Below are 27,786 nucleotides of genomic sequence, written 5' to 3'. Positions count from 1 at the left end.
ATTTTAAGAATAATATTTCACAAACATTACTGTTAATCTTATCTTATACAAAAATATATGACAACAGATTATAGGGAGTCTAGGCTGTGCGTAGCATAGCCAAAAACCTCCTAGTATATATATATATATATATAATGATGCATGATCTGGATATTCTCCTTGCAATTTGGAATACAAACAGCAGCAAGCCAAAAGTTTTATTTCGTTATTTTGGGTGGAAAAAGAAAGTAACTAATTACAAACATGCAAAAAAGCAGTGAGCGGATAAGTAAAAAAGTCATGGGTTGAAATGCTGCTTCTGTGAATAATATGTTATTGAAAAATATTTTCCAATATTCCAAGCCGTTAGATTTATAAAAGCAAAAGACAGAAAACGAGAGCAGGTTTTAGTTTTAGGACTCCAAACTCCAAAGGGCCCAAAAAATTCCTGATGTTACACCCAAAATAATAAAATAAGATAAAATAAGATTGGGTTGCTTCTGTACTAAACAAAATCGTGGGACATCTTTCATGTTACTGCTGCGCTTTCTTACTAACTTGTTCATTTAGCGTCCCGCCCCGTGCGACATCCCGCTCCAATCAGCTCACTGAAACTGACGACTTTTCTTGTCACAAAAAAAAGAAAAGGAAAAAATCGTCCTCCATCCTTCCCAAACCCCAAAAACCCAAAACCCTTTCGCAGGTTTCAGCATCTGTACCATTGCTCGAAAGTACTAGTTTCATTTTCACTTCTGACGCTGTGAGTTGATAATTCAGTTTTTTCTTGCATTCCAAATTCGCAGGAATCTGAAATCTTCTCTTCTATGCATTTCAATCGTTCACTTTTCAAATCGTAGAAAGATTTTATTTTTTCTTTGCAATCCAAAGGAGGGGAAATAGAATGGCGTTTAGACGCAGTATTACAGCTCGAGCCAAGAATCTTTACCGAGAGCAACGCTACGCTCCTTCACTTTCCCACATCAATCACCGCCAAAACGACGACGATGATACCAAACCCAACTCTGCACCAATTTCTGAAATCCCAAAATCTCCATCTTTCCTCACGAGAAGATTTTCCATAACCCAATTCGCCAACTTTAATGGCTCCAACCCAAAGGGTCTGCTTCAAGACCGGAGATATTCATTTTCGTCGGGTGGCCAGTTTATGGGTGCGATGAATTATGGGTTGAATTTCAGTAGAAATATGTCGACTAGCATTGGGGAAGCGGCGGCTGAGAAGATTGATTATATTACTGATGTGGCGGATGTGTTGACTGATCATACTGTTGAGGCTGTGGTGACGCAGGCGGCTCCGGTGGTGAATGAGGTGGCTGTTGCCGCCGCGGATTCATTTCTTCCTGTAGCTGCTTTGCAGTATTTGATTGATTACGTTCATACGTTTACTGGATTTAATTGGTAAAGACTAAAATATTCTCGCCTTTGTGCAAAGTAGATTTTGTGGTTCGATTGCTGAAAATGCTTTATGATCTAAATTCTTGAGATGAGTTCTGCTGACTCGTTGTTCCTTCTAGCTGCTCTGCAGCATTTGATTGCTTATGTTCATAAGTTAACCATTTTCTTGTCTGGCAAAGACTGAACCTTTCCTGCTCTTACTCGTAAGAAATGTGGCTAGCTTTTGTCTATATTTTGAAAATTTTTTAAAGATGTTATATTTCTCTTAATTTGGTTCTATGAAGTGTAAGATCTTTGACATTAGTTATTTCTTTACACTTTTTGGGTTTTGTGTTTTTTTTTCTTTTTTAAATGAAAACTGAGAATCTTAATCACAGTAGTTAATTAGGATTGACAAATGCAGATTGTTTGGGATGCATAATATTGTAAATTCTGATCCTTCAGTGTATTTCTTGAGTTTTGCTGCCATTGCTACGAGAGGTGATTGCCTAAAATTTTATTGTGTATGAAGTTATTTGACTTGGTGATGCTTGCTGAAAATTTTCAGGTGGGCATCAATTGTTGTGACAACTATATTGATTCGATGGGTTACAGTTCCACTTATGATTAATCAGCTGAAAGCAACTTCAAAGTTTACTGTAAGTTGTTGGGCCTTTTTGTCTTGGTATTTATTTGCTAACCATTATGTTTTCTGAAATGCTTTTGGGTGTTCTGGCATATCTTCTATAAATGTGATATCTGGCGCAACTTTGGATATGACTTTGGAGATTAGGATATCATTATCTGATGCAAAGAATAGATCGACACAAATTGAATTTGAAATGTGCAGTTTAAAATCTACTGTGTTCAGATTAAAGGGGTGTCCAATATAGCAGACCTGGTATTTTGTTGTCCCTTGTTTCACCCAATTTGACCTTCTTAAATACAAAGTTGACTAAAGACACTTGAATCCATTTTGATGTATTTTTATGATTGTAAATGAGAAACATCTTAGACGTACCAATAACTAGTGTATGCGTGCATTCAATTCGCCTTGCCATTTTCTTGAAACCTGTTCTTGAATCTTCTGTAGATGGGTGGTTCAAGATCACTTCTTAAGTGAAACAGTCAACTGTTTAGAATTGGATTTGAACGAGCTAGGGCTTTGCATCAATGAAGCAAAACTTTCTAAAATTAACAGAAACCTCAGTTTGTCTAAAAGTGTAAATGCTAGTTCTGAAGAATATTCCTGCAAGTCACTTGATCACCTATCAACCGCTTTTGGATTTGTGAACCATGAACCAGAATATCTTTCAGTCTGTTTCCTAGAAGCTTCTGCATCACGCTTTCTCTGCATTATTATGTGCTCCTCAATTTTGTGTCTAGTACTGATGATTTTTTAAACTTCCAAAACTGCTATATCAACCATCTGTTGTGCTCATCTATGCATAAAACAAGTTAAGTAGTTTTGAGTAAATTTTTTTAATCCTTTGTAGCATGATTTCTTAATGTTGACGTTGTTTGCCTCTTTGTTGAGATTAGCTCCCTCTTAGTGATCTGCTTTTCTCCTGCAGCTTCTAAGGCCACGTCTGGAGGAGATTAAGGAAGAGATGGAAAGTCGGGTAAAGTGATTGAACTTTTTTTCTAATCTGCTATACTCAGCTCAAATACTAACTCTTGAGTTGCTGGAGTATCTATATTCTTAGGCTCCGTTTGATAACATTGAATTTGAATTCTGAATTCTGAATACTGAAATAATTAATTTGCTGAATTTTAAGCACTGAAAAGAGATATATGAATGTCTGAATCTTAATGCTGAATCTATTTATATTGTTTGATAAATATTCATAACTTAATGTTTAATAAGCTAAATTGTACAATTTTGACCTTCTATCTTTTAATCCAAAAAGGAAATAGAACCTATGATTTAATTAACTTAAAATTGTTAGGTATGAAAATGACAATGATTGTGAAGAGCAATGCATACAATGACAATGTTTCTTTTGGTGGGAAAAGGGTATGGTTTCATCGTTTTGAGAATGAGAAAACGAGCTTGTAATACTCCAAAAGCACGTTCAATTACATTTCTCAATCTTGCATGTGCTTGGTTAAAGCGTTCTTCTTTTGATCTTGGACGAGAAGCATTTCGAAAATCAGACAACCAATAACTAATATTTCGATATGGTGTCATAAAGCCACGTGTGTGTGGATAAGCTGCATCACATAAATAATATTTATCTGTACAAATAATATATATATATATCAAAATATAAATATTTGTGGATGAAAATTACTGCAAAAAAACACTATTGTTAAAAAAAATTTTGAATAGAAAATATTAGGTTGTTTTGTTTAATTAGATAAGGATTTTGAATAGGCAATATGAAATTGTTTAATTAGATAAGGATTTTGAATGTAATTAACAAACAGGGATATATTTGGTAGATAAGATAAAGTAGTTGAAGTAAATCTCTTGATTCTTATCAAATTAAGCATTCAGCTACGATTCTTGTGCTGAAAAAAATACATACAAATTCAGCACCACTTAATAAGTTCAGCAGGTTTTATTTATCAAACACCCACAACATCTGAATGTTTGAATGAATTCAGTTTCAGCACTTTTTATGTTATCAAACAGGCACTTAGTCTTGAACCTATGGCTGTGTCAAAGTACTTTGAACCCCCATAGTTTTATTTCCTTGCTTCACTTGATCTGTGTCGTAGATGAGATTGGGCCATAGAACCCCATATATTTCCTTTGCATGTGGTTGTACTTGAATTCAGATTACTTGAATAGAGGTAGTACAGAACCTTGTTGCCTCAAAGGCGATTTAATACTTGTTAATTTTTTCAGGGTATGAGTCCTACTGCCGTGTCTGAAGGTCAGCAGCGAATGAAGCAATTATTTAATGAGTAAGTTTCCTTTCCTTGTTGAAGTCATCTCATCTGCAATTTAGTTCCTAGTGTTTGAATTTCCTGTTTCCTGTCATATGAAACTGCTGTTTCAGAAGTCAAAGACAAGAAAGAAAAAAGAACCTAAACCTGTTTTTCTAATTTTTTATCTGCATTTTTAATCTTCAACTTGACTTCCAAAAGATGAAAATTTGATTCTATTTATGAATGATGGCCAATATGTATCGAACAATAATAGCATAAGGTTTGACAAGATCTTTGAAGCATAACTTGACTCCCTTGTCTGTTCTTATTAAATCTTAATGTGCCAGTCAGTCTTTTTTCATCGGCAAATATGTCTCTTCCCTAGCTCATTTAGTTTCTATTTCTGGTGCAAAGATGATTTAATTCTGCATCAATTTTGTCGGAATTTCTGATCCCTCATATTTTATCATGCTTATGTTTTATAAAGCAAATGATTTACTTTTTGGTATAGAGTCCTTTTGTTTACACAAACAATGTTTGGGTGTTACAGATATGGTGTTACACCATTTACGCCTATGAAGGGACTTCTATTTCAAGGGCCCATTTTTATCAGCTTCTTTCTTGCTGTAAGATATATTCCTTTCTACTCCAAACTTGACATTCCATAGTATGATCGTGCTCTTTCTTTGACCATTATGTTCTACCAATGCACATGCAGATTACAAACATGGTGGAAAAGGTTCCATCTTTTAAGGAGGGTGGAGCATTCTGGTTTGTTGATTTGACCACTCCAGATAGCATGTACATTTTTCCTGTTTTAACAGCATTGACGTTCTGGATTACAGTGGAGGTGAGCTATATTATCACTATTACCTTTTTCTGCTAAATTTCATTTAAAAGATCTGCCATATTTCAAACTTTCTGAAGCTTCTTAGCAAAGAACTCGATAACAACCTTAAACATAATCTTGTGTATGCTTGGAGAAGTTAAAGAGGGACCATTTGTTTACGTTTCATGTCATTGGCGTCTTAATTGGCATTCGTTCCGGTCACTGTCATCTATTCAGAAAATTGGATTATGTTCTTCCTAATATGCTTTGAACAAGTTTAACTAAATTACCAAAGTCGTATGGACGATTTTCATACTTCCTCAGTGCAATATGCAAGAAGGGATGGAAGGGAATCCTGCTGCTGGCACCATAAAAAATGTTTCAAGGGGCTTTGCAGCTCTGACAATTCCATTCACTGCAGGGTTTGCCAAGGTACATGTGGTCCATGTTAGTAATTCATATGCTTATTTTCTTTTTCCCTCTGATGTTATTGTTAGGAAAATGTGTATTAAGGGTGTGACCCCCTTATGTTTTCTTATGTTAAACGGGTTGCTTGGTTCTTGTTCAGAAATTGGAATTGTAATGCTAATCACATAAACTACCATAATAAGGCATGGGTCACTGGTAATATAATGATGACTAATGTTTGTTACACATGCTTAGAAATGGCTTATAGGATTAATTCTCTCTCTCTAAATAAAAACAAACCTTCTTTTCCCTTTTTTCTTCCCCACTATCATTTACTGGCACTACTTATCAATTCCTGATAACCATTTGTGACCGCCACAACCAATATGATAATCTACAGCAGGAAGTTTTGACAAGTGAAAACCTAACATTTAACCTGTTTGTTGACAAAATTTACCATTCTTTGCTGCAAATTGCTTGATTGGGCCTTAAAGGAAGAGCGGAGGAAGCATTGGGAGCTTGTAGTTGGGGACGACAGGGTAGAGCTGTTGTTGGCAGCCAGAGAGGATGGAGAGTGACATCTGGGAGATGAGGTAAAATGGGCAAAGATGATAGCAAGGCAATGGAAAGGAGTGAGAACAACAGGGCATCGGAGAGGGAGCCTGGGGCAGAGGATGCAGGAGGGTTGTTAGCAGACAAGGAGGTTGGGGAGGGGGAGGACTGAAGGAACAAAATGGAAGATGGGAAGACATAGAAAGAATGGGGGTTGTGAGTTGTCAGGATGAATGTAAGACTAGTAAAACCCCCTGATTTGGTCTGGGATAAAGGGTTTCCTGTTTGTTGGATTCTATTCGATGAGCTTAAATCTCACACCTATTCCTTAAGCAACTGCAATGGATATCATTTCGATGTTTGATGCATGTTCCCTTCAAGTGCCCTTAAATCCCCTTCTACTTCTAGTTATGTGCATTTTAATTTGTATGTGCTGCGGTTTGAATGAACTGCCTTTGTTCACCAGCGGATGGAATTTTTTCCTTTTGTTTCTTTTTCTTTGGCTTTCTTTTTTTATTTTATTTTATTTTTGTAGTTATATAAGCAAGAGTTCTTTACCAGTTGTCCCTTTCAAAGCGGTGATTTAAGAAGTTTAAAGTGGATTAGTGAAATGTAAAAGTTTTTTATGAGGATTAGATGGAGAAATTTGGTACTAGATTGTTTTAGCCTGATTCTGAATATTTTGTTTGTTGTCTAAATATTTAAGCAAGAGTTACACAGTCCTTAAAATTTCAGCTTCCAACCTTTTTTTTGCCCTCCCTCTTTTGGGGCGGGAAGGGAGGTTGCTTATTACAGCTTCGTAGGATGTATTATGGGGGCTAGGGTCTGAGGTCAGTTGAGAACCATATATATTACTTTAATATTTAGATGGTGTTATTGGTTGTATTTTTGAATATCAATTAGCACCTTTTCTGTATGCTGTTTCTTCTCTGTTGCACATTATTTTTCTGCACTGTTTTATTTTCTTATCCTATGGCAAATAACATTGTTTGTTGTGCATTTCTGCAGGGAATATTCTGTTACTGGATTACCTCAAATATTTTTTCTCTCATGTATGGACTTGGTGAGTTTATTTACTAAGGGTAAATAACATTTTGTTGCTGCAGTCTCGTTGTCTTCTGCCTTATCTGGAAAATGAAACCCAGGCTCACCTTAACTTAAGCTCATAAATGCATAGAGGTATAGAGACATACAGAAATACTGCATTCTGCAGAATCTGAAATATAAATCTGCTGCCGACAGACTAATAGATCATGAACTCATGCCAAAATTGTCGTATAGACAGACTTTTAAAGTTTTGAGGATCAAAGTGGTGCCGTTTAACCTTAAGTATGTTGTTAAAGGGGGAAATATTAGTGACAATTGGAGCATGGGTTAGAGCCCTTAACCACATGGCAGCTAAAGGAAATTTAATCTATATTATTTGTGCAAGGCTAGGCATTCATTTTGTAGAATGCTGCAAATATTCCATTTCTCAAAGTTTAGACTTTTCAGTATCTCCTTGTCTATTGTAACTTTGTAATATTTCCTTTACTTGTCTATTGGTTGCTCTTGCCTTTTCAGTAATCAAGAATCCTGCGGTGAAGAAGGCCTTAGGTATTCCTATAATACCTGTTACACCACCTTCTCCAGGTGAGCAAAAACCTGCCTTCTCATTCTTTGAGGCAGTAAAGAAATATGCAGCAGCACAAGCTGCAGCACAACATAAGCAAACGCTGTCAGCTCCTGCTGATGCAGTTCAACAAAGCCAAACACCATCATCACGTGCCGAAGCATCAAAACCTGCTAGTCAACAACGTGTACCCTCATCATCAATCATCAGCCAGAGGCTGAGGAGCTTGGAGAAAGAAGTTAAAGGGAGAAAAAAGGGCAAGAAGAGGTGATGTGTTGGTACAAAATTTCCCATGAAAGTTGACTAGTTGAGTGTCTTTGACATACCACTTCGTGGTTTTAGTACTTTATGCTAGTAATATTAGCAGAAATTATTCATATCTAGAGGGTATGGTCACAATAGATTTTGTGGGAATGCAAAGAGTTGACAGTTTTCTGTTCAATACACCCTGTAGGAATTTTGGCAATGGTTTATGGAATTGCTAGTTGGTAATTCTTAGAAATAACACTCTTGTGAGCTGGAGTAATAACAGCAATACAGCATTTTGACTTAAATTATTTGTTGACCCATATATCCTGGGCTTCTTTTTTTTTTGCCCTGGGGGCGGGGGAGTTTGGGAGTGGTGGTTGGTTGGGTGTTGGCGTTGTAATCTTTTTTTCCATATCTTCATGACATTTGAAGCTATTGAATTTGCTTTCGCCTCTGTTCTGCTATCGCATCTGGTTTTTTGGTTGCAGTGGATAGTCTGCTGGGTTCATGGTTCCAAGTTTCATATGAAGAACGATTTTGAACCATAATGGAACTGAAGAATGAGCTACCATATCTGTTAGCTGATAAGTTGTGAACGGGATTGATATCCATTTTTTTTCATATCATTCGTGACATTTAAAGCTGTTGAACTCTGCATATGCTCCTGCTGCCACTTGGGCATTGGTTTATGCTTTAGCTTAAGATGTGGCAATTCTGGTTTATTGGTTGCAGAGGATAGTTTGTTTACGATTTTCAACGATAATGGAACACGTAAGAATTCAAAGTAATTCCTTAATTAGTAGTGAAATCTCGTCTATGGCACAAGCATGATTAATTCATCAATATTTATGCAAATGATTCTAAAGCTTGTAAGAAAAAACTGCCGGTCGTATTTGAGGGGGGGAAAAAAATCCTTGAGATAAACAACCAAAAACATCAAAACTCTCATGCCAATACTTTTTTAAGTTCACCGAGTTCTAAAGAGTATACTACATATCCCTGAAAAGGAATATAAATAAGGAATTTGAAAACTGATTAAAACCCTGAAAAGGAATTTTGCAACATAGCCACCGCTCTACACATTATGTATTGTCAATATAGGGTTGAGATAAATGAAATCTCATGATATTACTAAAAAAAAAAAATTATAGAGTTTGACCAATCAAAAAAGTTGAAATATCCAAAGCCAGTTCAGCAAGCTGCTTTGCCCTAGCAAAGTTTACTGTGTAGCAGTGGCAGTTTTCACCACATTGAAATAAACATTCAAAAGTAAAAGAAATAAATATTTCCCTGAAAACATGGAAAGGAATGGTAGAATTTTTTCTAACAATTAGACTATGTGGCTAATGCAGTAATTATTTCATGACCTCAATTATATTGATGAACATCTTAACCTGGCAGGGGGAGAGGGGGAGAGAGAATTGCAAATTGCAATTAGACACTGGAAGAAGACCTCGGGTTCACTTTGCCGATATCGTACTTGTTATCCTGCACATTAACTTGAAAGCATGTGCCATTGCATGAATTTAGACAACAAAACACGTTTAAAATTTGTCATATCTCCAAAAGAGAAAGCAAAAAGCCATTAAAATCGTCAGCAACCCCGAAGGATTGGGCTAAGTGGAACTAGTCAACTAACTACTCATTAGTAACTTGGGAAGTAAAAAAAAAATGGACGACACAGATCCAGATTAGACCGGAAGAGACTAAGATGCCCAAAGTCAGCGGCCATAAAATCACCAAAATGAGTACGGAAAACCAAGTCAACAGAGATCTGGAAAACCAGAAATTTTGTGGGGCGGCTTTGATGGAGAGTTAGTTGTTTTAATACTTTGACCAATCAAAAGTCAAAACTGCTACTGCTACGTAGCAATGCCAGTCTTTTGTCATCGTCGTGCATTGCCTGTAGTATGCCAAAAATCTTTCTTCTGTAACTTGTCCTGCTGGTGGATATATTGTTGTGTCGCCATCAAGAATGCGGCATTTTCAAGCTTAGGGGCGTCCTTAAGATCCGCCTCCCGTTCTAAGCTCCGCTCAAGCGCGTCCCTCAGATTCTCCCGGCTGCAATTCCCAAGGGAGCAACAAAAACACAAGTCTGGGAGCACTGGCCCGAGAGCACAACTCGTAAATATTGATAAAATCATCGACTCCCTAAATCTATCCCCGACAGAGAGGGCACACGAGCTGACATCATCTAGCAGTATTTGTTGCTGAAGTTACAAACCGTTTGGTTGCAAGTTAGAAGAAGCAGAATGACCAAGGGGCTCATTTGATATTCTTGTTGCGGAATTGACTCATAGTTCAAAGTCGCGGTTGCTGTCACGGTCGCGGCCAGGAACACTCCACATCGGTTTCAGCATATCGATCGCGGTCTCGGTGAGACGCAATTTTTAAAGTATTTAATATTCTAAAAATTGTTAATAATATAAAAAAAAGTATGCTAAACAAAAATAATAAAAAATAGCAAAAGAAATGGTCAAGTCAATCCGCCACGGTGTAACTCGACCGATTTCTCGTCTTGACTCGGGATAACTCGGAGTGACTCGGCCGAGTCAATCCGTCGCGGTGACGTCTCGACCGATTTTTCGGCGAGTTAAGTATCTCGGTATCATTTCGTCACGGTATCGTATCGATAGGGGTCGAGATGTCGCGGTATCGTACCAGAAGATAATGAAGCGACTCTTGATGGCAAGTGTCTTCAAGCATCTCAAGTATGGAAAGCATGCTACTATGCGTCTATGCTCATAGATATTCAGCAGTTGCATTCTAACTTAGGGTTATTTCAAGGATTAGTTTAATCTCATTTACAAAAGTTAAAAGAATCCCAGTCAGCACGTTTTGTTGCTGTCTTCAAAAGTCTAGTGCTAATTCTCAATCGAGTTTAGTCCGCTTTTGTAGCAATTGCATTCAAGCTTGTGCGCTTGAGTGCTACTACATTGGCGACAGGTGGAACGAAGCTTTGTTGAGGCTGAGACAATCGAACTTTTCAACCATACTACATGATATTTATGGTTTGGAGAGGAAATTATTCATAGGTAGTATCGCTGCATTTGATGGCAGTGTCGAGTGTGCGACACTACATATTCATAGGGTAATGTGCGACACAACAAATGGTCGAGATGGTAGCGTCGCTGCATTTGATACGAAATTGTCGAATTATGGGAATGATTTGGTACCTCATCCTTTTTCCGTCAGGTCAAAATATACGGAAATTGAAAGGTGTTTTCCTTCCGTGTTTGTCCCGATGCATGGGGGTTATGGTCGACATAATTGTAAAATTGCTGCATTTGCTATGAAATTGTCGGATCGTGGGAATGGTCCCCGCTTAGGTAGATTTTTTTTTTCCTCTTGACTCAACGGTGAGAGTACATTATTATATTATTAGCAGCCAGCGAGTTATAATGCTCGTTCGTTTTTGAGTGCTGCTTTCGATGCTTCAGGTTATAATAATTGTTCGTTCTCGAGTGTTAGTTATAATAATGCTTCCTTATGGGTCGAGCAAGACTTTGAAATTGAACTGTAGTAAATTAAATTTACTGACTATAGATTCTAATTTTGAATAATCAATTTTTGTGATCTTACTTTTATATTTTGATTATAAATTTTTAATCATTAAAAAAACTAAAATCTATAATTACACACACAAATTAACTTTTGCTTGTTCTTATTATTCTTCTTGGATCACACCAAAAGAGAAGTTTTTGCTTATTCTAATATTTTTTTAATCAGACCCAAAGAGTAGTTTTGACTATTTCTGATTATTCTCTGTAATTGGTTTTTTATAATCAAATTTTACAAAATTTAAAGCGATAGAGAACAAGACCCTAATTAACCTTATCTCAACAAAAATTAATAATGGTAGCTGCTGCCTAAATCAAAATAATTAGACGGCGCGGATTAAATCGAGATAGACCTTAAGCTCCCCCTGGATCAGTTGCCACAAAGTAAACAAAATGAATTTGGAAATCCAAATCAATGGAGGAGATTTGGAAAACCAGAAACTTCGTGGGGGCTGCTCGATAGATAGTCCAAAGTACCCTCAAAAAGACAAAAAAAAAAAGAAAAGAAAAAAGAAGAGATAGTTAAAAGTACTTTGACCGATCAAAGCGATAGTTGGAAAATCCAAGCCAGCTGAGCCATTTCCACCAAACTCCGGTTCGGCAAAACTGACAGCTCACAGACAGGGGGGCGTCAGTCCTTGTCCCCATTCGTTTACGATTCCACCATTTATTTATTTCTCGTCTTCTTCCTCTTTGTTTTTCTCCTCCTCCAAGTCAAATCGAAATACGTTATCTCAGAAGTTAAAACCACCGAAGACTTCGAGCCTCTGCCTCCGATACAGAGAAGCTCAGTTCCGCTTACATCGCTACCTATTTGCTCGCAATCTCGCTCGTAATTCTGTTGCGCGGAGGGTATTTGATATATTTCCGTCACTATTTATATAAATACTAATAATTTAGTCGGTGGAGATGTCAGGGAAGAATTACATAATAGAGGTGGAGCCGGCGAAGCCAGCGAAGGATGGAAAACCGTCGATCGGACCGGTATACCGTAGTGTGTTTGCTAAGGACGGTTTTCCGCCGCCGATTGAAGGATTGGACAGTTGTTGGGATATTTTCCGGTGAGATTTGTCTCTTTTTTCTATATTTAATCGGTATAATTTGTGAATTCTTGTTTGGAATTTGAATATGGTAGATTCGATAAGTCCTTATGTAGGGTTAAATTCAGCTAGACTTCGTCTTCTACTGTTTCTGCCTTCGATTTAAGGTGTGGAATTGGATGAGTATACTTATGTTCTATCCACGGTTTGTGATGTTGTTTCCTTTTTGGTCTCCAAATCCAAAGGAGCGTATCTTTTAGTGCTTTGCTTGGAAAGAAATTGCAACTCTTTTGCGGAGAAAAATAAAAAATTAGGACGGAGTTTGACCTATTAAAGCCCCTAAGTTTTCTCCCTATCCTTCTTTACAGGTCTATTATATTGTACCTGCTTACCTAATATACACATAAGTAACTATTTGAGCATTGTATAATATGCTGAAATTGGAACAGTGTTGAGTTCATGTAATGACTGAAAAAAGTACAAATGTATGTCTATATGTAGTGTGTATGTATTTCTCCACACACACACACACCTGTATATATGTATGCATATGTGTGTGTGTAGTTTCTAATTGGCAAGCAGTCTATCTAGAACACACAAAATAAATGATGAAGCCACTGGAAGCATGCTTAGCTCTATAGCATGAATGTATTAATCTGAAAAGTCTGTTGAAGGAGTTTCTGTCAAAAAGTTATCTATGGTCTAACAAATAATTTACCTTTTGGACCATGGAAGATGTGCGTCTCTTGTTTTATTAGTGTAGAATAGAAGTCAGAAAAGGCTACCTGTGCTTTGCATTGTTCTCCATGTCACTTGTGATGAGGTGTTAGACACTGTGGCATGATGTCGCATTGACTCTATTCTGTATTCATGTTAGGATCATATTATTTTGTCATGAAATGCATGTAAGTGTTGTTTCAAGATGCAGCGCTTATGAAAAGACTGTAGTTTTGATGTGTCTATCATGGTGAGGACATCTAGTACAATTTGTTTTTTATGTTGCAGCCTGTCAGTGGAGAAATATCCTAATAATCGCATGCTTGGTCGCCGAGAGATAGTGGATGGAAAGGTAAATTATAATGAAGCATTTTGCTTGTGTGACCTCAGAAATTCATTTTTCTCATCTTTTTATTTTTGGCTATACTTGTTTTTGTTTCTTTCCCTGCAGCCAGGTAAGTATGTGTGGCAGACTTATAAAGAAGTATATGACTTGGTGGTGAAGGTGGGAAATTCCATCCGCAGTTGTGGCATTGAGGAAGTAAGTCTTCATGGATATTTAGCAGTTTACTATAGTCTACTCATTATACTTTTTGCTGTGGTCAGTTCCTTGTTGACTAGATTCCAACTTTGGGAGAAATGATAAAAAGCCCTTTTTGAGTTTTTATGGATGTCACTTGGTGGACTATTAAGCATCTTATATCCATGTTTTGGCTTCACTGAGGGTACACTTGTTATTCACTGTACTTTTCTGGCTTGAGAAATCCTGTAAACTTTTCCGGAGTTGACTCAGTCAAAAGTTGAGCTGCCTTATTTTTTCTTTTAGCTTAAACTCTGTGTTAGACTCATTATTAAGTATTTATTTGCAACCACAGACGCATATGAAAACATTGCTAACTGCAAACTTTAAATACTGGAATCAAATAACATGTTCAAATCTTCATGATTTTATTTGGGATGTGTTTTTTGAGGCCATGGCTTATCAGTCATTTGCGTTGTAACTGTTTGCATGGAAAAAGTACATGAGACTTTTTTTATTGTTTTTTATGGAGTTAGAACGAAGTTTCTGTGAGACTTTCTAGAATAAATTTGATATCTTACCACTTGCATAATTTCCTTCTATCTAGGGAGGAAGATGTGGTATTTATGGAGCCAATTGCGCAGAATGGATCATGAGCATGGAGGTATACGTCATCCCTTTTTTCAAACACATTATACTCCTGTTTCATGGTATTTCTTTATTTCGATGACAATAGAATGAATGCTTTTAAGTTCAATTTTATATGGAGGACCGTGGTGATTCTATCTAGTTTGATATAAGAAATCGTATGTGCAAAATCTTCTATTTCTGGTCAGATTTCATGCTTAAATCGTTTGCCCTAGATGATTGTCAACAACAAAAAGTTCATGTCATTGATTCCCTCAATGAATACAACACTGATTTCCTTGGTTCATTCTAACAGTATGCTTGGATCTCATTTACGTGTTGCTCTTCTATCATGATGAATTTCCATGAAAATTGAAAGCTAGTTATTCACATTGAAGTGCTACATTGAAAACAAACTCAATAACTGTTCTGAACTTCAGTTTTATTTGGATGCTCCTGATCCTGATTCTATGTTCTCATTTTGCATTCTTCCTCATCACTTACTTGAGCAAGGCATAATATATGGTGTGATAAAATACCAGGCAAATGAAGAAGCACTTTGCAAGTGTATGTGAGAAACAACTTATGGGACTAGACAAGGAGATTAAGTGGTAGAGTTCCCTATGTGTAGGAACATAATGCGCAGTTCAAAGAAACAGAAATAAAAAATGGATACCATATAATAGGAGGGAAAGATTCCTCTTGAAATCTATCTGATTGACGATCTCATCCCGCTCTTCATAAAATTTCTCTGGTTTTGGCAAATAAAAGAAAGAGAAAAGGAAATCCGTAAAATTGCTCTAGTTTAGTAATTCAGCAGTCTCTAATCTTTTTTAAAACTACCTTATGTTGTTACCTAGAATATTTTCGTGCTGAATTTTCAGACTTTCTGATTTTTCTTCATAAGTTTATGGTCATAAATTGTTTCGTTGTGTCTTTTATGTTCGAAAGCAAAGAAAACAGAAAATGTTAGATTTTTCAAAAACAGGAGCCGAATCAAACCATGATGTTGGAGGACCAAGGCCAATTGTTAGCTATGTCATCATTGATTTTAAGCAATATTGATAACTGAACTATTTTTCTATCGTTTCATCCAAAAAAAAAAAAAGATAACTGAACTATTTCAAAAGTTTTATAGCATACCTTCAAGATAGTCGACATCTGCTGAATGGGGTGTTTCTATTTTATTTGATGCATATATTATCTTTCTCAATTCTGTGGCGTCGTGTATGTTTTGTCAACTTCTGAATTAAGAAGCAGTTGCTGGTTTGGAAGTATCTATTGAATTTATTCTGACATCAGTAAATTGATGCAGGCATGTAATGCTCATGGTCTACATTGCGTTCCTTTGTACGACACCTTAGGTATGTATCCTTACTCTTTTGTTCGTAGTCTTCTTAATTACGCATACATGTGTGCTGTGTCTTTAGTACATGATTTTTTTTTTTGTTTATTCCTTTTTTTTGGTCTTTAGTGCATGATTATTGATGCTATCTCATGTTTGAAAGTATTAAATAAATTGATTGGTTTCTCCTCCATCTGGTTAGGTGCTGGGGCTGTGGAGTTTATCATATGTCATGCTGAGGTTACCATTGCCTTTGTTGAAGAGAAAAAAATTCCTGAGGTTCGTAAATGTTGCACTTCCTTTTTGGGTGTTGGCAAAGAATTTGGGGTGGGATTCCTTAAACTAGATTCAGAAGATGATTGATTTCATGCAAATTTCAAATTTTCTTTGTTGAATATTGAAGATGGGAAATTAACTTTATTTAACAATAGGAGATAGGAATCAATTAAAGAATTCTGCCACTTCCCATCTTATGGTTGTAGTTACTTATGAAAGAGTTTGAGGCTTTTGTTAAAAGTTGATCATTCAGTTAAAAAAAAAAGAAAAAACTACTTTATTGACATATTTGAAGATAGTTGACTTGGTAATGTAGCATATTTACGTTGTTCTTAATCTCCAGGTCAGTGCTTCTCTCTAGATTAAAGTACCTAATGGACAAATTTTTTTTTAAGAAATTAAAACATATTTCATAGTGATTATAAGTTCATGATTTCTGTAGTGCATTGAGAAACCTCAACTTGCGGTAAAAACAATTCATGTTTCATTTAGATGGAAGAGTTTTAAGATAAGCTGTGGTTGGAGGAAATATAGGTTAAAGAGTATGGATAGAATAGTTGATACTGACTTTCTTCACTTGAGGACTTTCAAGTGAAGAATTGGCTGGGCCAGAATTTTCAGATGTCAAGATGTAAGAAATGGACGGTTGCATCTTGTTGCAGCTTCTCAATGTGAAAACATGATGCCGTATAATATATCCAAAGTTAATAAACAACTTCAGAATTTGAAGAAATGGAAAAGTTTATGGAAATGACCAACATTGTTCAGTCATTCATTTATTGAGTTGCATTTTTCTTCATGCTTACTGTGATAATAGCATATGTTTATTGTACCATCATAAAACAACATTTAGTTGCATTTGATTTTGTCCTTATTGTCATGAACATCTCTTCGATGCTTGAACTCTTCATTTGAATGCTTTCCTGCTGCTGCCATAGTTTTTATTGATTTATGTAAAATTGCTGCCAATATGATAAAAGTCCAATATCTACTGTCTAATCTACGTCTTTTTGCCTTTTGCAGTTACTCAAAACCTTTCCAAATGCAACAAAATACTTAAAAAGTAAGTTATTTGTATAGTAATTTCTCTACCTGTCCCTACCAAATTGTGAAAGTAACTCTTTTGATCCTTGATTTCCTTTTCTTTGTTATTGTTCTTCAGCAATTGTGAGTTTTGGGAAAGTTACCTCTCAACAGAAGGACGAAATCGAGAAATTTGGTGTGGTTGTGTATGCTTGGGATGAATTTTTGTTATTGGTAAGCTGGTGGATTCCTGTTTATACTTATAACTTTTAGTTGGATGCCATTGTATGCAGTGGTGAGATGATCATAATTTTGTGGTCTGGTTTGTTGTTTTGGAGTTTGGATGAGCCTAATCTGACTGTTTGGTCTGTTTGATGCTTGGTTGCACCAGCCCTGCCTTCAGGCTGCTTGCACTTGCTATCTTTCTATTTTCGTATCCTTGCCTGCCCTCTATACATGGGGACTTGCCCAAGGATGTCTTTTGTTGGGATAGATTTGATGTCTGGCAAGCTCCTTGTTTGCTTATGAAAAGGTATACTTGGTGTGTAATGTTTTAATGCAATCTAAATTTAAGGATGAAGCTTTGTGACTTGTGCATTTGCTGTGTGAAAGCGAATACCCCTGATCACAATAAACATGAATTAGTTGTATCGAAGCTAGAGTGAGTTTCTTTCAGTGGATAACCGATAACTTATTTGCTTGTCTCTTTCCTCGTGATATTTGTTCTATCTACCATGGTATTGGGTTTGCTGTTATGTGCATTCATATTTGTGTGGCTCATATGGTTATGTTTGACAAGGTTGACCTACAAGTTTAATGCAAATTTCTGGTATTATTGAACAGATAATCTCTTGAATTTCTAATCTTGCCACAATCAAGAAGCAATATTGACCATTAACCCATTCTTGCCACAATTAAATTTTTGTTCTGAACCTTGCATCAAAAAGTTTTATTGGCTTTTGTTCATATGCGAGGCAATGGCTCCAATTTTTTGTGTTCTCTTTAGCTCAAGTCCTTCAAAGTGACTCAATGCTGAGCTTTATCTGGTTGCTTTACTAATATCTGAAGAGGCGCTGCTGATTTAGTCAGTCATGTCAGTTTGTGGTTACTGGACTATCAGTATCATGCAGAAATGTAATTGGTGGTGTCTTAACTCTGTATTGTTGGTGCATGCTTTCCTGATTTTTGTTTGTTTAAGATTATAACTTTGATACAGAATGTGATCTGGCGGCGTTTTAACGCTAATGTAGTGGTGCATGCTTTTCTTATGGTGTGTTTGAGAACATTGACTGCCTATGTACTTTCGTTTTCTATACTTGGTTTATTTATAGAAGTCTTTCGCAATATATTGATATTTCCAAGTCGTGATCTTAGTTTTGACCTTATTGTTGCAGGGTGAAAATAAGAACTATGACCTTCCACTGAAACGCAAAAGCGACATCTGTACAATAATGTATACTAGTGGAACAACTGGAGATCCTAAGGGTGTCATGATTTCAAATAATAGTATTGTCACTCTCATTGCTGGAGTGAAGCGTTTGCTAGTTAGCGTGAACGAATCGGTGAATATCTGTTATATTTTCTCTTTACTCCTTCAAAGCTTGAAGACAAAACTCCATTTCCACAGGTTGTAATCATAATTTGATCTGGAATCATATTCAGTTTCTGACTTTCTCTTTGTTTTACAGTTGACTGTAAATGATGTCTATCTGTCTTATCTTCCTTTGGCACATATCTTTGACCGTGTGATTGAAGAATGTTTTATTAATCATGGAGCCTCAATAGGATTTTGGCGTGGGGTAAGATGATTACTGTTCTTTGTTTTTGAGAAGAAATTTGGGCAAGCTCTTATGTACAATGGTGATTTTGTTGCTACAGGATGTCAAATTGTTAGTTGAAGACATTGGGGAGCTAAAGCCAACCATCTTTTGTGCAGTTCCTCGGGTTCTAGATAGAATTCACTCAGGTAAATTTTTGTATCCACAAACCAAAAATGACCAGAACAAGACACCGCAACTGTTGAAAGTTTAATTTATGCCACGTTCGGATTTCTATTTTGAGTTTGTTTGCCTAGTTTGGATAATATTTCAGAGCTAGTTTGCTGTTTTACTGAACTTACAGACAGATTAAATTTATTGTCCAACAATCTTGTTGAATGAGTTCATAACAGGAATTTATGTCTTGAAATTTGCCCCAGGGGGCATAATTAACCTCAATGCCAAGTTCAGTGTGTTCTATGGAGTTGGTGTTCCCCTCTGCACGTCCACTGTTTTTAGCAATCACAAACATTTTGGTTGATTCAACTTTCAAGCGATAAATTTGTTGAATTTTTTGCAGGCTTGCAACAGAAGATATCGGCAGGAGGTTTCATAAAACAAACGATGTTTAATTTTGCATATGCCTAGTAAGTTTTGTCCCACCTCTTGTTTTATGTCATGAAACATTAAAAAATGATCATTTCTGGTGAATTGGAGACTTAGTTTTTCTCAACATATATTTGTGCTTTTGGACACCCTTGTCTAGTTTTGCTTCAAAACTGGAAATCCCTTAATACGTCTTCTGAATTTGCCAGTTGAAGCAAAATTTTTGTGAGCTGTGATTTGAAGTTTGCTTCCCATAGAAATCCCTTAATACCTCTACTTTATTGTTGGCTTGAATGATATACTTACAAGGCAGATTTCTTTGCACAAACAAGCACACTTACATCTCGCTTAACTACCTTCGCTTGAAAATTTTCCGCAGCAAGTTGCGTAATTTGAGGAAGGGGCTTAAGCATGATGAGGCAGCTCCTATCTGTGACAAAATCGTTTTCAGCAAGGTTGAGACTTGTACTTGATGCTGATATTCCATTCTTTTTAGTTTTTTATCATGGCAATGGAAATTTGACTTTGGATCTGCTTCACCGTTCAGGTTAAACAAGGTTTAGGTGGGAAAGTACGGCTTATTTTATCTGGAGCAGCTCCCCTTGCTTCACATGTTGAAGAATATCTAAGAGTGGTATCTTGTGCTCATGTACTTCAAGGATATGGTATTCTCTTCTTTCACCCTCAAATGCCATTGGTCTTTGCTTTATTTACGCAAAGTTCTTGTCCACTGGTGTTAAATCTTCTTGCTTATATACTGTGTTAGGCCTCTTTTGTTTCTCTTTCCTATTTGCTACTCAAGTTTTCTCCTTTGCCCCTCGAATGTATATGTTGCACTAGAATTTTAAAATTGAAAAATGTACTATGCATTTAATATTCTCATCATCACTAATTAAAGCTGTTGCCTATCAGTTGCAGAACTTTCATCTGCAGCTATATATCACAAGGAGTTACTATAATCTCTCATAAATAAAATTTTATGCTGCTTGTGATGCCTCTTATTATCTGCTATGGTCTTTTCTGGAGCATATCAACCATCATCAGACGATGGCAATTTGAGAAATCCTGAGTCTGCAATGTGTATTCCAGAGTTAATTGTTTGTTTGGAAATGATCTGGATTACTCATTCAATCTCGTTATATTATGTTCCTCAAACAAGTCCACTGTATGGGTTCTGTTTTGTGCTTAGGTTGAGGACTAGGCATTTCCAATTTTGAAAGAAAAAAAGTATAAACAAACTTTTCTTTGTTTGGGGTGTAGGTTTGACTGAAACATGTGCTGGTACCTTTGTCTCTATACCACATGAGATGCGTATGCTGGGTACAGTGGGTCCTCCTGTTCCAAACGTGGATGTCTGCCTGGAATCTGTTCCTGAAATGGGATATGATGCCCTCTCAAGGACTCCACGTGGAGAAGTATGTGTAAGGGGGGATACCTTGTTTTCAGGTTACTACAAACGTGAAGATCTTACAAAAGAAGTCTTTGAAGATGGATGGTTCCATACAGGTTGGTCTAAAGTGATGCTTTCACTAACTGTATTACATGTAGGACTATACGTATATGCTGATCCAATGATCCTGCCCTAATTTTATCAGGGGATGTTGGTGAGTGGCAGCCAAATGGGAGCCTGAAGATTATTGACCGTAAAAAGAATATTTTCAAGCTCTCGCAGGGCGAGTATGTAGCTGTGGAGAATTTGGAGAATGTTTATGGTCTTGTTAGCGCTATTGACTCGGTATGTTGGCAGTATTCTTGACGTTTAATAGTTAAAAACACTAATGCAACTGTAGCATGTTCTGATCATGGATGTTTACAAGAGAGACACTTTTGAATAGCATGATAGTTTCGATCACATATTTAACTGAGACTCGTAGGTGTTTGACCATATAATGGTACAGTTATGCATCTATTCTTCCTGTACACTTCAGTTGCCGTGATCTTTAGCTGTCTCTCACTTCTATGCAATCATGTCAGTCAATGCTCTTTCACAACTTATTGTGCTACCTACATGCTAACTTTCTGCAATGGTATAACTCCTTGTACAAGCTGTATGTCAAACTCTTTTGCTACATCCATCTGATATCTTACCTAATTTTTCTTCCTTCCAATAGGAGAAGTACTTGATTTGATTGGAACATTAAATTTTTTCTAATTCTTTTTTTCTCCTATCCAAAATCCAGATCTGGGTCTATGGAAACAGCTTTGAATCTTATCTTGTTGCTGTTGTTAACCCAAAGAAGCAAGCAGTTGAAGAGTGGGCTCAAGAAAACGAATTAACTGGAGATTTCAATTCTTTGTGTGAAAACCCTAAAGTGAAGGAATACATTCTTGGAGAGCTCAACAAGATTGGAAAAGAAAAGAAGGTTCATCCTCTACTGATTTCTGAGTATTGGTTATATAATCTCTTTAAATAACTTCTGTATAATTTGTCTGGATGTTTCTCATGAGTGTTAAAGAGTGCTTGGTATTACATGTAACTTTCTCTAAACATCTGTCATACGCTTGGCAGCTAAAAGGCTTTGAATTTATTAAAGCTGTGCACCTCGATCCTGAACCATTTGATATGGAACGTGACCTCCTCACACCAACATTTAAGAAGAAAAGACCCCAATTGCTCAAATACTACCAGGTAGGTTTCCTTTCCATCTTTGGTTATAAAGTTTCCAACTCCGGTTATGTCTCTGCTCTTCTACGTCTGCATGTCGTGTACATCTGAAACCCGTGAAATTGATGTCTGCTGAATGACAGAGAATTACATTGCGAAGGATTGATAGTTCCTTGAATATAATTATTCTGGCATGGTTCCAAATGTGCTTCCGCACATGCGTGCATGTTACATCCGTAATTTTAGACGTGCAATCGCTATAGATCATTATCTTGCTTTCAAATATAAGTTGCAGAGATTGTGAGGTAGTAAAATAAAACAGAGACGTCCAATTTGTAGTCTACTAATCTTATTAAGAGGGTTGACAGAATACCATGAACATTCCACGTTTACATAATTCTCCCACCTTTAGGATAGTGTTGGTTTCATGTTCACATGCATGACTCTGTACGTCACTGATTATCTTTTATTTTCAAGATAAAAGCTTTGACGTTTTTGTTAAAATTCGTTTTATTGCTGCAGAATGTAATTGACAATATGTACAAGAGTGCCAAGTGAGCTTATAGCAAGAGCATATACTTTCACTCTTTCGACGAAATACGCGTTCCAGTTTGCCGTTTATTGGTATAACTTCCAACTCTTCTCCCTCTGTCTAACCTGTTTTGGCTTTGGGATGTACATATTTACAGTGTACCGAACTGAGGAATTAATAATGTACGTGAACTATATTTATTTTAAATCCTAATGTTTTATTTATTTTCCTGGAGAATTGTGAAGTTTCTTATTCACAGAACGGGAACAGTAGATTAGATGCGAAGCTGATTTATAAAGTTTTACGCTCGTGTTCCCCATCCTCCTGATTCCAGCAGCTATGGCCTGATTTAGGTCTCAAATGTTATTTCATGTCATCGCAATTACACCCGATTGCAAGGTGCAAGTTTAAGTTCTGTAACAAACTTTACGAAAGAGCAAGCTCAAGCTGTTTAATAAGGATTGTAAACTAGGTTCGACTTGGAGGATCAAAAGGCCCATCGACATTTGAAATAAGCTTTTTGTTCTGAAGACATCAAGAGTAGTTTTAACTCTCTTCATGATACACGAGGAAATTATTGTCAAAATATTCAAGACGAGCATGTTGTAAAAAAGGTTGCCTTTTTCAGGAGCAAAACCGTTAAAGAAACGAGGTGGAGAGGAATGCAAAAATACAAAAATATTTGCCTTCTTCGGGAGCAAAATTGTCACAGGATTCCATCGAGAATGTACGCTGCCATCATGAATTTTTTATCCTTTCTCATGTTACCTGATACTGGGAATTAAATACTGGGGGAACACAAATTTTTAACTGAAAAAAGAATCATAAAGTAACAAGACAGAAGTCACACCCACTTATTTAATTACTCTTTTAATCCATGAATGCATAACCTGTAATTACATAAAATACCAGTCATCAGATTATCTTCCCTAAAACAGAGTTGATGAAAACTGCAACGCCAGTAACTCCTCTCTCGTGTACTTCAACCTTTGATCTGTTTCTGAACAAACTAAAAAGATATGAATACACGAGAAAGGCAACAAAAGCTTTCTAAGGAGATCTTTTAAAGAATGACTCACCTAAAAGACGACTCCTATCATGTGTCATTTTCTGCCGCTGTTTGGATGGATAACTCTTCAAAGCACTATTGTCAAATCTGGACGGTAACAAGGATATTTTCTGCCGCTGTTTCGATTGAGAGGTTTTTGAAGTTGCCTCTGATGGATATAGGTAGCTACTTCCACCTGTGTCAGATAAAGACATGCTAACATGTTCATGCCTCACCTCAAGTTTTGAGTGCTTTCGAGCAAATAGAAAGATTGCATCCTCAGTTAAAAGCCAGCAACCCCTGAGATCCAGCACTCTTAGCGCCGGGGGAGGACTAAAAGAATCAAGCCCAGCACTAGTTAGCACAGCATCACGAACACTAAGATGTTCCAAATTCTGCATTGCAGAGAAATGGAGTAATGATTCATCTGTTAGGATGCCACTTTGCAGCGATAAATGCTTCAAGCTATGGAAGCTTGACAGAGGGAAGAGTGCCGCATCCTTGATTTGTGGACCCCCCAACTCTAACCTTTCCAAGTTGGTAAGATCCTTAAGTGCTAAAAATGATAGGACCGCAGCAGAATCAGAACCTTCATGGTTGATCAAGCCTAAAATTGCAGAGGAAATATCTGACATTAGTGTGTATATGAAATACAAAATTAACGTAGAGAATCAAAGAGGAAGCAATTAACACTAACATTTGAAACTCATAATTGATAAAAGTACTAGAAAATTGGGACTAAAACAACCTAAGGATTTTCAAGGGGACTCGGGTAACTGAAATGGTCTGCTAAATTGGACATGAAAAATTAGAATAAGTTGTAACATGTAGATACAAAAATGCAGAAGTTCACTCTCATTAAAATTGTATAGGAGTGCTTGGAGAACTATCTGGGATACTGTCCTCAAGAGTAAAAAGTTGACAAATGCTACAATAGATCTTTGACATTGCTGTCAAAAACCTAAGCTCAAAATCCGAGGGAAAAGGGAGAATAGGATGTAATACGTTTAATTCTTGGAAAAGGGAGAATAGGATGTAATACCTTTAATTCTTGTACTGCTGAGGTTGATAGCTTTTAGTGAAGGCATCATGCCAATGTAAGGGAGAGCAGAGTCATCAACAAATGTGAAAGACAGGAGCAGAGTTTCAAGATTTGAAACATGCCCAGCCAAGATTCCCACTCCAGCAGAGCTCACTTTTGTATTGTTGAGGTTCAAATATCTTAATTTTGCACCTATGCATGCAATATTTGCAACTGAATCATCTGCCATCGAACTACCACTAAGGTCCAAATATGTTATTGAACTCAAATGAGGCAAAAAGTAGAATGAGTCGATATGAGCGTTTGATAGATCCAAATGAGAAACGAGACTGGTTTCCACATTTGAAAGTGCTCCACAGACATCAGCAAATGTGGCACCAGATGCAATGAGCTTTGCTAGACGAGCTTTATCACCTTCTCCTTTGAATAAATAAGTAATAGTGCAATTGCTTATGTTTAGGTGTGCAAGAGAGGGCAGAATTGGCAACTTCGTGACTTTGGTCCAAGCTAGATTTAGAGAACTTAACTTGGGAAACACTTGGAGAAGAGCAGCACCTCTATTTGATATTTCGCTTCCCCAGAGATCCAAAAAGTTTAGTTTCTTGAGTTCCTATTAAAATCATAAAGAATTATTAGTTATTAGGAGACTAAAAATACATTCTCGTATCAGTGATACTCAATGGACTATTTAGTCTATTTGGCACACTGCCAACTCAAGGCATGGAAAGATCTTGCTCAGTAGAACTAAAAGTACCGTAAAAAGAAGATAATCATGCTTACAAGAATATATATATCAAAACCTATTGAGTGGCATAATCTTTGAAAAACATTTAATTCTTTGAGAAAAAGTTAACAATTACCAATTGACACATTCAAGTGTTGTCTTTCACTGCTAATGCAACAAGGCAAAAACAGTATGTGCATGGAAAGGACAGGAGGAGACTTGAATCAAGTATAATGCAGCAGAAAGTTCACAAGAGCATCTAAACTACCAAAATTCCAACCTGTAGAGAACTTAAAGCCATGTCAGTGACCGGCAAGCCTCCCAAATCCAAAACACGTAGATTAGTTAATGAGAAGAGAAACATAATTCCTTCAGCGGTTACGCCTGTTTCTGAGATGCACAACCTCTCCAAACTTGGAATGGACGAAAGATGCCTAATGCCAGCATCAGTAATCTTAGAACATCTTGAAAGGTCAAGCTCCTTTAGATTTGGCATGCCTGAAGGAAATGAAAAATGTTAAAATGCCGAATACTATATTAGAGAGAGAGAGAGGCAGTAAAAAAAAATTGTCCATCAAATTGGGTAAATTATCAAGACAGCATACCTGTAATAGACCACAGAGCAGCACTATTAACTTTATAACAATCTGACAGATTCAATGAATGCAAGTAGTTGAAGGCACCCAAGTATGCCATCCATTCTGCATCCACACAATTCTCCCCCCTCAGGTCAATTTCCTCCACGTTATGTTTGAAGACTCTAAAGAAGTCAATGCAAGTTTAGTGTAATATTTAGAAGTAACAATAACACTAAACTTTAGTTCTGCAATGCTACCAGTTAGTTAATCACCACAAATAGCAACAATATATACTCCCATTTAAAGCAGCTTGTTATTGGATGCTAAATTTGTTTGAGATACAATTCCTGAATTTTCATGTGCAAAAGAAGAAAAAACCTAATGCAGAAGAAAACCAACAGAGCAGCACATATCAGTACAAGCAACTCTTAAGATGATAAAAGTTTTTCCAGTTAGAAAATGTTTATAACATACTTCATTCATATTTTTCTTCTATGTCCTTTTCATTCTAATTTTTTATGTAGATAATGTTTGCGCATATCGACAACACAATAATAAATTTAAGCACAAAAGAATACTCTTAGGCTTCCACATAATTCACCAACACTCAAAACTTCTCTCTCCTTGCAATCAAGTTTCATATAAAGCTACAGGTATGATCCCAGTCTTAGAGATTGAGGGGAAAAGGAATCCTTCTTTTTTCATATATCGTAAGAATCATAGCGTGCCAAGCGGTGAAGGATTTAGGATCACAACGAACTCAGAAAATCAAACTATCACTAGTTTTATCCTACCAACGGAATAATTAAGTCACATTCCATCATAGTTCAGCTTAGTTTTTGAAAAATTGACAGTCACAGCACAATAAAGCTGCAAAAGTAAGCGCCTAAACATCGAAACAAGATCTGCATAATACATATTTATGAAACCGCAGAGAACTTCCACAAAATTTCTGTACCTCCGATTAGACGTCTCTAATTAAAAAAAGACAAAAAAAAAACAAGTATACTATCACTACTACAACCTTAGCAAGCAAATCTCAGCGTCAAAATCATCTGAATAATTAATCTGCAGAGAGGAGGAGCAATAGTTAGGATTAAGTGACTTACTCGAGCAAAGAAGGAAAAAGAAGACGGCGATGTAGGAGGCGGTGGAGAAGAGCTCCGGCGAGGAGAGAAGGCATCCGCTCCAAAGTTCGACGCTGTCTCCGCCACGCCTCCACGGCGTCTCCGCTCTCCGTCGCCGCCTCGATGCACATCCGAATCAATTCACTCTCCGTCTCGATTCTACTTCTTAGATCAGAGCTTTTCATCGCCATTTCTTCTGATTTCTCAATTTTTTGGGTTTATGTCTTTTTTATCCTTTATTTATTTTAGGTAAAATTTCTATTCAGATTTAGATATGAAAAATTCCCACTCGTTTGAAATGCGAAATGTGAATTATTTATAGCGGATAGCGGCAGCAAGTTTTCATTTCCAGCTCCGCTTCCTGCTCGGGTGAATTTAATTGCGGTTTCATTTCTTCTTCTTTTTTTTTTTAATAATCAGCAGACTAAACATTGACCAGGAGTTTTTCTTTTCCTTTTTTTCATTAAAAAAATAGAAATATAATGTATATACGTAACCACCAAGAATACATTGGTTAAAGAAATAGGACGAACTGGTTTTACTTTTACCCCAAAGGTGTTGATTGAGGTTCAAGAAATTACCTCAAAGGGTGTAATTTGATTAAATTTTGATAATGATCAAGTGACGATGATCCTTCAATTAATGGTAGTTGATCGGTCGGCATGCATGGTTACAGCGGTCAATAAACTTGATCAGAATTCAAATTCGCGAAACGTCTAAAAAGTATACACTTTTAATAGGTTCGGAACTAAAAATATATA

At 36.6% G+C, this 27,786-nt stretch overlaps 3 protein-coding genes across 6 annotated transcripts; 2 read left to right on the top strand and 1 right to left on the bottom strand.

Moving 5' to 3' along the window:
* The first annotated feature begins 542 nt into the window (after window positions 1-542).
* Window positions 543-8,203, top strand: LOC113705350 (mitochondrial inner membrane protein OXA1-like). The gene is made up of 9 exons (XM_027227171.2): window positions 543-1,395; window positions 1,940-2,030; window positions 2,946-2,993; window positions 4,226-4,284; window positions 4,799-4,874; window positions 4,967-5,098; window positions 5,402-5,509; window positions 7,046-7,100; window positions 7,601-8,203. The coding sequence occupies exons 1-9, from the start codon at window positions 881-883 to the stop codon at window positions 7,918-7,920; spliced, it is 1,404 nt and encodes a 467-aa protein (XP_027082972.1). The 5' UTR covers window positions 543-880; the 3' UTR covers window positions 7,921-8,203.
* Window positions 8,204-12,010: 3,807 nt separating this feature from the next.
* LOC113705534 (long chain acyl-CoA synthetase 4-like) lies at window positions 12,011-22,743 on the top strand. Its single transcript, XM_027227424.2, has 19 exons — window positions 12,011-12,519; window positions 13,504-13,567; window positions 13,667-13,756; window positions 14,343-14,399; window positions 15,678-15,726; window positions 15,910-15,986; window positions 17,007-17,046; window positions 17,146-17,240; window positions 18,401-18,568; window positions 18,695-18,805; window positions 18,885-18,972; window positions 19,344-19,410; window positions 19,749-19,824; window positions 19,917-20,034; window positions 20,630-20,875; window positions 20,965-21,104; window positions 21,550-21,732; window positions 21,879-21,998; window positions 22,497-22,743. The coding sequence occupies exons 1-19, from the start codon at window positions 12,368-12,370 to the stop codon at window positions 22,530-22,532; spliced, it is 1,977 nt and encodes a 658-aa protein (XP_027083225.1). The 5' UTR covers window positions 12,011-12,367; the 3' UTR covers window positions 22,533-22,743.
* Window positions 22,744-23,331: 588 nt separating this feature from the next.
* LOC113705535 (uncharacterized) lies at window positions 23,332-27,353 on the bottom strand. 4 transcript variants are annotated; one of them, XM_027227425.2, is made up of 6 exons: window positions 27,008-27,353; window positions 25,926-26,080; window positions 25,601-25,818; window positions 24,597-25,206; window positions 23,586-24,161; window positions 23,332-23,515 (listed from the first exon to the last, which is right to left on the bottom strand). In XM_027227425.2, exons 1-6 carry the CDS (start codon window positions 27,214-27,216, stop codon window positions 23,436-23,438), a joined length of 1,848 nt encoding a protein of 615 aa, XP_027083226.1. In that variant the 5' UTR covers window positions 27,217-27,353; the 3' UTR covers window positions 23,332-23,435. The 4 variants fall into 4 exon arrangements, with proteins under 4 accessions (XP_027083226.1, XP_027083227.1, XP_027083228.1 ...); XM_027227426.2 differs by having other exon boundaries at window positions 23,332-23,506; XM_027227427.2 differs by having other exon boundaries at window positions 23,332-23,500.
* Between the last annotated feature and the right edge of the window lie 433 nt (window positions 27,354-27,786).

Source organism: Coffea arabica, chromosome 8c, assembly GCF_036785885.1.
Source record: "Coffea arabica cultivar ET-39 chromosome 8c, Coffea Arabica ET-39 HiFi, whole genome shotgun sequence".
NCBI lineage: Eukaryota > Viridiplantae > Streptophyta > Magnoliopsida > Gentianales > Rubiaceae > Coffea > Coffea arabica.
Note: the sequence above shows the minus strand (reverse complement) of the source record. Positions and strands in the feature narration are given on the sequence as shown.